This window comes from Lithobates pipiens, unplaced genomic scaffold (genome assembly GCF_037356315.1).
Source record: "Lithobates pipiens isolate NorthernLeopardFrog02 unplaced genomic scaffold, aLitPip1_a1.2 Scaffold_11, whole genome shotgun sequence".
Taxonomy (NCBI): Eukaryota; Metazoa; Chordata; class Amphibia; order Anura; family Ranidae; genus Lithobates; species Lithobates pipiens.
In genome coordinates, this window is record NW_027507696.1 from 1,985,860 (window position 1) to 1,998,195 (window position 12,336).

Sequence of the window (12,336 nt, forward strand, 5' to 3'; positions counted from 1 at the left end):
TCCAATGGCTGGTGTCATAACGGATCACATGTGCGGCACCATGGCAGTTGAAGATTAAACAGAGGCAAAGATGGCCGCTTCCTTGGCTGAAAACGATAGGGGAGTTTACTTCCAGTTTAAGTTGGAAAATACCACCAGGACCAAATTTTCAAAAACTTTTTAGGGCTTTTTAGGGCTTCTCCTATGTTTATATGCCAATTCCTCCCGTTTTAATCTCTTTGGACCATTGCGCTATTGTTTGGTGGAGAGTTTGATATCCATTTTTGTAATACAACTTTATGGGCTATATACATAGATCTTAAGGGGGGGGGAGGGGCAGGGGCATCTGGTACAAACCCTAGCAATACTATTTTTGGGTTAGACTGTACCTGTGTAGAACATAGGGTATTTGAAGTAGCAATGCAATTCGGGACATCGCCACAGCATATGTATAAGTGCACCTGTATCATTAGTACACCTTGGGCAATTTGATGTAGTTGCTTTACCCCAAGAATATAATTTTAAGGGGGTATAGTGGGATCTATGAATAATAAATAGCTGGGTCAGACGATGTGAGGAGGATAAGGATACTCTGAATAAATTTTTCAAAGCTTGCTCCCAACCACTCCTCATCACTTTCGCCTAGCAGTGAGAAGGGTCGCTGGTTCGAATCCCAACCACGACACTATCTGCCTGGAGTTTGCATGTTCTCCCTGTGCCTGCGTGGGTTTCCTCCGGGTACTCCGGTTTCCTCCCACACTCCAAAGACATGCAGGTAGGTTAATTGGATCCTGTCTAAAATTGTCCCTAGTATGTATGAATGTGAGTTAGGGACCTTAGATTGTAAGCTCCTTGAGGGTAGGGACTGATGTGAATGTACAATGTATATGTAAAGCGCTGCGTAAATTGATGGCGCTATATAAGTAACTGAAATAAATAAAATAAATAAATAAACCACTAAGGGTCTCTAAATCCCTATGCCATCATCCGAGACTACCATCTTGTATTTCAATTCCAGCTGTCCTTTGTAGGGAAGAATATATATCCCCAATAAGTCCCTGTTTAGAGTGTCTTAAAGTTACTGCCATGGCTAAAATTGAAGATGGAGTAAATTTTGGTAGAAAAGTCAAGGCCTGACTGTGCAGAGTGTGCCGTAATTGTAGATATTGAAGAAATAATTATTTCAACAGGTGATATGTCTCTGCCAGTTTATCAAATGGTTATAAAAACCTCGTTATCCAAAAGTGGATGAAGTAACACAATACCAGCTCTTTTCCATGAGTCAAAATTTTCGAGTTTCGCTACCTCTGTTATTTGCATATTTTTCCCATATAGGCATATATTGGGTATATCCCTCATGAAGAGTTTCTTGTTGAACCAAAGTCCAAATTTTATGAATTAAATGAAAAGTGGGAAAACAATGTTTACTATAAAAGTAATAAGCTACTATTAGCTGCACTGGTGGATCCATCGGCAGATGGGAAAAATATAATTTGCAGCTTGCCAATGCTTGTTGACTACATTCATTTTCTGTTTTTAGGTGTTTTTCACCTGGTGATCCAGCCTCTGTTACTGCAGCTCATGGGAGGCTTGAGCACTGTTGCCCCGAGAGTGGCCGGTCCCTACTTTGAACCGCCTGGTGGTCGAGTGAGACCCCCCCCCCCCAAACTTACACTCAGTTGTGTACTTCACTGGTGCATTTCTGACAGCATCAACAGGCAATTGTATGCACTAATTGTGTTTATGATGTTCTCTATTTTCTTTCCCCTCTACCCCCCCCCCCTTTTTTTTTTCCATAATTTTTTTTTTCTCTTTTCAAAATGTTTTTAGATCAGCTGTCCATGTTGGTCGGCTCATGCCCCCCCAATGTATGATGGGTTTGCTTCCTTTGACCCAGAGTCAGAGGCATGGGAAGCTTTGCAGCTGTTGTGCTATTGATGTTTTCATTTGTACAAAACAGATGAGACCTGTTCTTATGAATGCAGATTGTTTTTTTTTCCTATTTTATGTCTTGTACTGCTTAACCACTTGTCTACTGGGCACTTAAAGAGGAAGTAAACCCTGATGAGTTTACTTCCTCTTTGATTCCCAGCAAAGGTAAAGCATATTGGACTACTATGCATCGCATCGCATCGCATCGCATAGTAGCCCATTATGTGTCACTTACCTGACACAGGAGCCAGCGAAGTCACCGATGTCCCCTGTAGTTCCGAGCGTCCATCTTCTTGGTGGGTCTCGCTGCTCCGGCGATGTGATTTTGCCGGAGCAGCGATGACGTCACTCGCGGGAGTGCACGGGAGCTGACACTCGCGGCATATCGCCGTGATCTGCGGCTTGCTCAGTGCGCCTGTGCGTCACTGTCTACTGTCTTTTTGTAAATATCTCCTAAACCATATAGGTTTAGGAGATATTTCTTGGACCTACAGGTAAGCCTTAATCTAGGCTTACCTGTAGGTCAAAGTGGTTTGTAAGAGTTTACAACCACTTTAAACCCCTTTCCCAACCAGACCAATTTTCAGCTTTCAGCGCTCTCACACTTTGAGGCTGGGTTCACACTATTGCGCATTGGATGCGGAAGATTTTGACAGGTTCTCTATGGAGCCGGTTCACATATCTCCACTCTGGCTCCGGTGTCGAATTTTCACAGGAGCTCTGTGCGTCTTTTGGTCCATTTCAGGTCTGAATGTAGTCAAAAAATTGGGCTGAAACGGTGAATGGGGACACACCGGACTCCTGCTGTAACCCGCATGCAAAGATAGTGTGAACCCAGCCTAAATGACAATTACTCAGTCATGCAACTTTGTACCCATATGAAATTTTTGTCCTTTTTTTTTTCACACAAATAGAGCTTTCTTTTGGAGGTATTTGATCACCACTGGTTTTTTTGTGCTATTATTATTATTATTTTTTGTGCTTTATTCTGCTACATATCTTTGGTAAAAATAACCAAAATAAGTGTATATTATTTGGTCTTTGTGAAAGTTATAAAGTCTACAAACTATGGTGCCAATATCTGAACATTGATCACATGTACTGGCGGCCTCATCTCATTTCTTGAGACACTAACAAGTCAGGAAAGTAAAAATACCCCCCAAATGACCCCTTTTTGGAAAGTAGACAGTCCAAGGTATTTAGTAAGAGGCATGGTTAGTTTTTGAAGTTGTCATTTTTTCCCCCCACAATTCTTTGCAAAATTAAGATTTTTTTCAAATTTTCTTTACAAAATGGTCATAATAATAAGTTATTTCTCACACACAGCATATGCAGATGTGGAAATAAGGAACAATTTAGGAAACAGTGATCACAGGTCAAATAGCTATAGAATAAAATCACACAAATAGGAAACATCTTGGTGCATTTCTCTTTTTTCTACTCCTTTTACTTTTGTATGTTCTAATAAAGTTGATGACTTTTACATATATGTTTTATGTGTTTCCACTTGTTTGTAAGTATTTGAGACAGAGGTATTTATGCCTCACTCTGCTAAACACTTTATATCACTCAGGTCAGCTCAGCTGCTAGATATACACAAATTTGTAGCCTTAAGTGCCGGTTCACACTACCGCGACTTGTCAGGCGACTTAGCCGCCTGACAAGTCGCGCTCCGTTCTGTACTACGGAACCGTTCTAATAGGAGCGACTCAAGTCGCTCCGACTTAGAAAAAGGTTCCTGTAGTATTTTCGGGGCGACTTCAGGCGACTTGCATTGACTTCTATACAGAAGTCATTTTGCAAGTCGCCGCTGAAATCGTGTGCAGGTCGCGTCTGTGAGACGCGCTGCAAGTCACGTCGCCCCTGTGTGAACGGGGGCTTAGAGCTCGGCACCAAAAAACATAAAGCACTGAGCTGTTGGAGATGTAAAATACCATATCTCACAAAGACTGATGTTAATGGTTCAATATGCTCTGTAGTGTGAGTAGAAAGTGTCAGAGCAGTGCAAAATTAGTAATAAAAAGTAAACTTACTGCCCCCTGGAGGTGTGAACAAGTAGCGTAATGAGGGTCGAGGTAGCAGGACACACACAGTTCAGTGCCAGCATGGCGTATTTAAACTCCTCCTCACATACCACATGATCTGGAAATAAAGGGCAAAATTATCAGCCACATTAAAATAACTATTGTCAACCAATCAATCTATCAAAAAATGAGGATAACTTTGGGCTTTGTCCTTACCTATGTTAAGAGCAAAATACGTCTGTTATCTTCTTCATAATATATATAAAAAAAAAATCTATCAGGTACGGTAGGCAGGGCCGTCTTTAAGGCAGGGCAAAAGGGGCAGCTGCCCTGGGCCCTGTCATTGTTGTGGGGCCCAAAACAGCTGCCTCATACTTGCCAACTATCCAGGTTTAAATTCCTTTGTCCCTTGAAGTTTTTTGTCCCTTGCTGTGTCCCAATATCTCAGTGTGAAGTGCTGGTCCTAATGCTGCCCAGCTCTGCCCTGTTGATGTGTACAGATGACTCACCTGCAGACCCTGTGTTTACATGTAAATAACTGGCATGTGTAAATAGCTGCGGCCGGTGGCATTGATATGTAAATAAAGGTGACTTTCATATGTATATCATGCTCCCCTGCAGTGAGGATATGATGTGCTGTAACCTCTAGCAACTAATCAGTGAGCTGTAATGTGTGCTGTAACCTCTAGCAACCAGTCAGTAAGCAGTAATGATATGCTGTAACTGCTGGCAACCAATCAAAATTGCTGCTTGATCTGATACAGTAAACTGATTTTAAGTCCAGCTGCTATTTATTGTATGTCTCAGAGCAGGTGGAGAGTGAAATTACCTGGGGGGGGGGGGGGGCAAGAAAATGTTTGCCCAGGGCCCAATAAATATTAAAGATGGCCCTGACGGTAGGAACTCCCTTTTATGGCTTCATTGGGAGAGCAGACCAAGAACTTGCAGATATGTTGGTGATCACACACACCTCTAAACGATCCTTTCCCACAAGTCAAAATATCGGCCTTGGTCATGTGACCAGCCATATCACATATGAACTCATAGACCAGCAGGTTTGCACCACGAGGTGGCCATTTGAACTTACCTGCAAACTTGACATGAAATTTGTTCTCAGGCTTCAAAATCTGGACGTACAGAGGACAGTTGGGAGCGAAATCTTTCACGGCCCAGGCTCTCAAGATGGTCTGATGGTCCTAAGAATGAACATTAGAACAAGCCCTTAGGCTCACCATACATGTTTCAATCTGACTGTACTATCTCTGTATAATCAACTTTATATTGAGCAAAACTACTGTATGCAATATGAGGACCTAAACTATCCAATCAGGCAAGGAGGTGTACAATCAGAGTGTGGTACGTGTGTGTCGTGAGCTTTAGATGCAACTACCATAACTAGTAGAACAGCATAGCAAATCAGAAATTGTATCTTATTGGTGCCAACAAAAGTTCCAGCGCATGGAAGTGCCCAGTTCTGCTGAGTGGGGAGGTTGGGAAGGATTAATGGGATTGCAGATGAGGCTTCTTTCAAGCGCTTTACAGGCACTTTTTTTTAACGCTAAAGCCCCTTAAAAAACGCCCCAGTGTGAAAGGGGTCTAAAAGGTAATAGAACTTGGCTGATAGATCTAACCATAAAAAGCATCCTTGACAAAGCTATTTAATTCAAAGGAAGATAAAACATTTTCGAAAGCTTGGCCCTATTTGCTTTAACAGGGAAAAATATCCTTCTTGATCCCTTATGGCATTGTTATAAATTCCCAGATCAACAATCTACATTGTGTTTTCACAACTGTGAAAAGCTCAATATCTGGTATATTTAGGAAAGAATCCAACCCGTCTTGGAGACATCCAGTCCTATCCACTGGAATCAATTTCTCTGGAAGTTTATTTCACATTTTCACATCTCTTCCAGCTGTGAAAATAACGTGCAGGTCAAGGAGATTCTAGACTTACAGCGGCAGTGCGGTCCACTTCGTTCCGGCTACTCAGAATGAAACAGGCTTCTGCGTCATCCATCCTGCGTTAAAGAACATTATTTCTATGGGAGCTGTAGGCCATCACAATATACATCAAAAACAATATATCAGGCATTCCACTGATTGATATTAAAGCGGGGTTCCACTGCCTAAATCGTTTTTTTTTTTTTTGCTGTAATGACATAGATGAAGTTATTTAAAATTAAGACTCACTTGTTTCAGTTTTTATCTCTTGAGGATGTCGGTTTTCTGTTTAAAAATAACTTTTAAATCTTTTTTTTTTTCGCTCTTTCACATCTTGCCTGTAGGCATCCTCTTCCGGGATACAGTGCCTATCGACCAGCATGCACTGCGCATTGTTTCTCCAAACTCGCGCATGCGCAGTAACTAGAATTCGTAGCGCCGCCAACAGCTCAGGTAGCCATTGCAACAGGCGGCGGAAGTCCCGCCCCGGTGGGATGGCAACGTAGCTGAAATCACGCGATAACTCGCGCTAGGCCCTCCGCACTGACTCCTGGGAACAATGACACAAGCTCCCAGGAGCCAGTGCGGCTATCAGGAAATTACGAGTTAGCCGCATTGAACCCGCCCATATCCGCAGACACCATACAGGAAATGATCGCCAAAACTAAGGTACATAAAAAAAAAAAAGGGCAGTTTTCACATTAGTACATTGAGTTAACCGTCTTGGGGTAAGGTAAGAAAAAACGGGTGGAGCTCTGCTTTAACCACTTTCAGACCGGACCAATTTGCTGGTCAAAGACCAGACCACTTTTTGCGATTCGGCACTGCGTCGCTTTAACTGACAATTGCGCGGTCGTGCGACGTGGCTCCCAAACAAAATTGACGTCCTTTTTTTCCCACAAATAGAGCTTGCTTTTGGTGGTATTTGATCACCCCTGCGGTTTTTATTTTTTGCGCTATAAACAAAAATAGAGCGACAATTTTGAAAAAAACGCATTATTTTTTACTTTTTGTTATAATAAATATCCCCCAAAAATATATAAAAAAACATTTTTTTCCCTCAATTTAGGCCGATACGTATTCTTCTACATATTTTTGGTAAAAAAAATCGCAATAAGCGATTATTGATTGGTTTGCGCAAAAGTTATAGCGTTTACAAAATAGGGATAGTTTTATAGCATTTTTATTAATAATTTTTTATTATTATTTTTTTTACTAGTAATGGCGGCGATCTGCGATTTTTATTGTGACTGCGACATTGTCGGGGACCCATCGGACATTTTTGACACATTTTTGGGACCATTGTCATTTATACAGTAATCACTGCTATATAAATGCAGTGATTCCTGTGTAAATGACACTGGCAGTGAAAGGGTTAACCAGTGGGTGGCAGTGTAGGGGTTAAGTGTTCCTAGGGGTGTGTTACTAACTGTGGGGGGGTTGGGCTTTCATTTAGTGTACACTGATCTCTGCTCCAATTACATGGAGCAGAGATCAGCGTCACTAGTTGCTAGGCAGAATGGGAAAATGTTGTTTATACAGCATTTCCTCCATTCGGACGCTCCGTGAGACGATCGCGGGGATGCCCGCGGCGATCGAGTCCGCGGGTCCCGCGACCGGACTCACGGGGGTCCCGACCAGCGTACATGTACGCCAATATGCCTGCCCGTGCCATGCTGTCGACGTACATCGTCGTGCGCTGGTCGGGAAGTGGTTAAATAACCATTAAAAAAAATAGCAGCTAGCTGGGAATTTTTAGACTACAAGTCTACATGGACTGTTTTCACCAATGTTTATTACAAAGTAGGGATGGGCTTTATGTTTTTCGACTCGAACATTGGCTGTTCGCCGAATAGCGAACAATTTGGGGTGATTGTGGCAAATTCGAAAGCCACGGAACACCCTTTAAAAGTCTATGCGAGAAATCAAAAGTGCTAATTTTAAAGGTTAATATGCAAGTTATAGTCATAAAAAGCATTTGGGGACCTGGGGGGACATGTATCAATGCAAAAAAAAAAAAAAAAAGTTTTAAAAATGGCTGTTTTTTAGGGAGCAGTGATTTTAATAATGCTTAAAGTGAAACAATAAAAGTGCTATTTCCTCTTGTTCTTCCCCTGCCGCTTCCTCTTTAAATTTCGTACCTGGGGGTGTCTATAGTATGCCTATAAAGTGGCGCATGTTTCCCATTTTTTGAACAGTCTGACAGCAAAATGACATTTCTAAAGGAAAAAAAGTCATTTAAAACTACTCGTGGCTATAATGACTTGTTGGTCCCGGCAATACACATAAAAGTTAATTGATAAAAACAGCATGGGATTCCCCCACAGGGGAACCCCGAACCAAAATGTAAAAAAAAAAAATGCGTGGGGGTCCCCCCAAATTCCATACCAGGCCCTTCAGGTCTAGTATGGATATTAAGAGGAACCCCGCGCCAAAATAAAAAAAAAATTGTGTGAGGGCCCCCCCTCAAAATCCATACCAGACCCTTCAGGTCTGGTATGGATTTTAAGGGGAACCCCGTGCCAAAAAAAAAGGCATTGGGGTCCCCTCAAAAATACTTACCAGACCCTTATCCGAGCACGCAACCTTGCAGGCCACAGGAAAAGAGGGGGGATGAGAGAGTGCCCTCGCATGAACTGTCCCAGGCCACATGCCCTCAACATTGGGAGGGTGCTTTGGGGTAGCCCCCAAAACACCTTGTCCCCATGTTGATGAGGAGAAGGGCCTCATCCCCACAACCCTTGCCCGGTGGCTGTGGGGGTCTGTGGGCAGGGAGCTTATCGTAATCTGGAAGCCCCCTTCAACAAGGGGACAATTCCTTTATTAATGTCTTCTTCTTTCCCTGCTTATTCTTCAATTTTCTTCTGGTCTTCCTTCGGTGTTCTTCTTCTTCCTCCATCTTGTTCTTCCCCCGCTCCTTCCTCTATCTTCCTCTGCTTCTTCCTGCAGTCTTCTCTTCCGGCATCTTCCTCCAGCTTTTTCTTTTAGCTTCGTCCTCCGGACGATCTGCCTCAATGGGAGTCTCCCGCTGTGTGACGCTTCTGTTCAGGTGACAGCTCTTATATAACGGAGGGCGGGGCCACCCGGTGGCACCGCCCCTTCTGACACATGGAGACTTCCGTATGGCTTTCCCCGTGGTGTCAGAAGGGGGGCGGAGTCACCCATTTAAGTAAAGGGAGGGATATTTGTTTTTTTTGGGGGTTAACTCTGCTTTAAGCTTTCAAGATACGTAGCAGTTTTTCTAGGTTCTGAACACAATATTATCTGAAAATTCCATCTGAAATCGAAATTGGTGGTCTGTGGCCACACCCTCACACCCTGGAAACTCTGTACCTCCAGCTCGTACTTACTTTGCCCTCATGAGGTCCTGATCTTTTAGTGCCGACCCTTGAAGGTAGATAACACGCTGAGACCACAATGGTATCTGGAGTACTCGCCGAACCTGAAGATCCATCTCCGTTGGGCAGAGAATAACAACATAATAATCCTGAAAAAAGAAGATGTAAATGACAAACAGAAAACAAAGTTAAATAAACGGTATCTACAGCAGACGTCACTAGAGAGATGAACTGGCCATGTACAACATGTTTGGTAAGTTATCTTCCCATGTTGGCAAAGGCTGCTAGTGTGCCCATTTCCTCCTCAAGGTTTCTGCCCTTGACCCCTATAATTTTCATTTTAGAGTTTGTGTAATCAAATAATTGGTTATTTTTATGGGTTACATGGAATGATTCTTTGAAGGTCAATCCACCTACACCTATATTGTGTTTGGTGGATGGTGGGTTAAACCACTTCACAGCTAACTGTATCTCTAATGATGAGATGTCTGCACTGGGTTTCTGGGTCAGCACACCTGCTATTGTCATTATGATGGATTTCCACTATACCTGGTACATTTTTTTACTTACTTTACACTGTGGAGAATGTAACAGTTAAGGATTAAACACACAGGTGGACGGGAACAGTGTCAGTAATTATAGCAAGGAGATCTCGCTGTTCGAAGATCCAAGACATAAGAAGCCAGGGGCTGACTTTTCCCACCGTGCAAAAGCAACTCCAGATCCCCCAAAGGCTTCTACATTCATACTTACAGATCAGACACTTTTTCTCTATCAGGTCCCCTTCTCTGACTCTGGACAAACCCACAGACTTTGAGATCCTATGTGCTAAGGGTCCTTACGAACCCCAACTGATCTCTACTATTTACACAATATTACATGAAGCCATTCCTACGAGGGTGAACACCCACCACTACTTGAGGAAATGGTCTCAGATTCTACAGCACGATATTTCCCTGGTGGACTGGGGGAACATATGGGAGCACACTTCCAGAATATCTCGATGTGTGACCCACAAGGAAACTGCATACAAAGTTCTAATGCACTGGTATAGGACTCCAGATATTCTACATGCCCGTAACAGGTTAATTTCAAAGCAATGCTGGAGATGTGGTGGGGAAGTCGGCTCTCACTACCATATTTTTTGGGACTGCCCCCTAGTCCACCAGTTCTGGCTCCAAGTCCAAAATCTGTTAGAAACACTGGCTGGCACTCCTATTCCCCTGACGCCCATGCATTATCTGCTAGGCCTCCCTTTCTCTGGTATTTCTAAGGCCTTGCGCAGATTGTTGTCCTTCATCTTATTGGCTGCTAAAAGGGTCATACCCAGGTTATGGTTGTCCACCTCTCCACCAACACTTCCGCAATTTATCACCACTGTAGCTGACATACGTAGAATGGAACACTTGACGGCCGTAGTGGAGGGTAAGATGCAGAAATTTTCTAAAATTTGGTCACCATGGGATGAGTCTATATATGGCTCTGATGGGATTGATCCTACTTAGTTAAACCTGGATACATACATGTCCCTGAGAGAAGGTCTGAAATCTATTTTTCCTTGTGTGTAAAGCTCTCTTTGAGGTTAAATGGTCTGTTTACAGTTTCTGTCTATAACCCCCTTAAAGATACGGTAGAGGGTCACTTCAATTTCTATTTTTTTTTTTTTTTTAAGGGATGCGACTATCTCTCCCCCACTTAAATTACTACTTTAATCACATCGCTATACCTCTATATGTTTAGATTTTGTATGCCCTGTAATCAAAGTATACCTGCAATCTCGGTATGTTAATATTAATATTTCATGTATATTTTCTTCTGTATGATGTTGAAAATTTAAAATAAACAATTACAAAAAAAAAAAAGAAGCCAGGGGCTGACTCGACCCATTGGGCGCTACCTATAACTAAAACACTTTTGGGTGGACTAACCATTTAATCCAGCATAAATTACAGAAACCAAATGCTAGTTTATTACAACATGACTGTCACCCTGGCTTAGTATTAGTAGGTTATTAGCTTTCTTTCACAGTGGCACGGTACCTGAAGCCGTGGATGAGCATAGAACTCATTCAGAAAGTCCATCAGAAGGTCAATCTTCAGGGAGCTGACACAGAGGACTACGTGTTTCTCAGTCTGCGCTCTGTGACGGCTGTAGTTCCCCCCTGATTTTTGCCGCTCCATCCAAAGGTAGACCAACTCCTCAAACTGACAGAAGATAAAAATACAAATAACAAGCAAATAAGTTAAATAATAATAAAAAAAAAAAAAAAAAAACACAGCATTTATAAGCTTTTTCAGCAAGAAAATAAAATAAAACAGCAGTGGATTTTTGCTTCTTCCTCACAATTTTTTTTTGAGTGAGGGTAAAACTAAAACTGATATCTCAGATGTGGGTGAACTACAATGGCCGGAATCACCCCAAGCATCTCTTGAGGAGACCTTTCACCATGCCATTTAAAGCAGTATTAACCACTACAATACCGGGGGGGGGGGGCACTTTCGCCCCTTTCCTTCCCAGCCCAATTTTTAGCTTTCAGCGTTCTCGCACTTTCAATGACAATTGCGCGGTCATGCTACGCTGTATCCAAATTAAGTTTTTATCATTTTGTTCGTACAAATAGAACTTTATTTTGGTGGTATTTATTCACGACTCTGTTTTTAAATTTTTGCGATATAATCGCAAAAAGAGCGGAAATTTTGAAAAAAAAAATACAATATTTTCTTCTTTATATTTTAAAAGAAATCCAATAAAATCTAATTTTATCGTAAATTTAAGCCAAAATGTATTCTGCTACATGTGTTTGGTAAAAAAAAATTCCGTTAAGTGTATAATAATTGGTTTGTGTGATGACGGACATATGTACGCAAATGATCATGTACAGATGTGTGCAGGTGATCACGTACATATGTGTGCAAATAATCATTGGGACATGTGATTTTAGTGGGAAATATGTGGGGGACATGCCTTTTTATTATTTGGGGACATGTGTGTTTTGGGGCAGGGGCGGACTGACAACTCATGGAGCCCCCGGGCTATAGGAGATTATTGGACCCCCGGGCAATAGGAGAAGATTATGGGGCCCCCGGGCAATAGATTATGGCCACAAAGTATACACACACACA

The 12,336-nt window shown here is 42.3% G+C and overlaps 1 protein-coding gene across 6 annotated transcripts in view; it reads right to left on the reverse strand.

Annotated features, from left to right (window-relative positions):
• The window catches only part of KCNT1 (potassium sodium-activated channel subfamily T member 1), a 586,129-nt gene that overhangs the window by 103,289 nt on the left and 470,504 nt on the right, over positions 1–12,336 (reverse strand). For all 6 annotated transcript variants that reach the window (XM_077468093.1, XM_077468101.1, XM_077468120.1 and 3 more), the window contains 5 exons: positions 11,254–11,418; positions 9,227–9,363; positions 5,890–5,953; positions 5,023–5,131; positions 3,945–4,053 (listed from right to left, as the gene is read on the reverse strand). In XM_077468093.1, the coding sequence (XP_077324219.1) occupies positions 3,945–4,053; positions 5,023–5,131; positions 5,890–5,953; positions 9,227–9,363; positions 11,254–11,418 (584 nt within the window). The remainder of the gene's footprint in view (positions 1–3,944; positions 4,054–5,022; positions 5,132–5,889; positions 5,954–9,226; positions 9,364–11,253; positions 11,419–12,336) is intronic.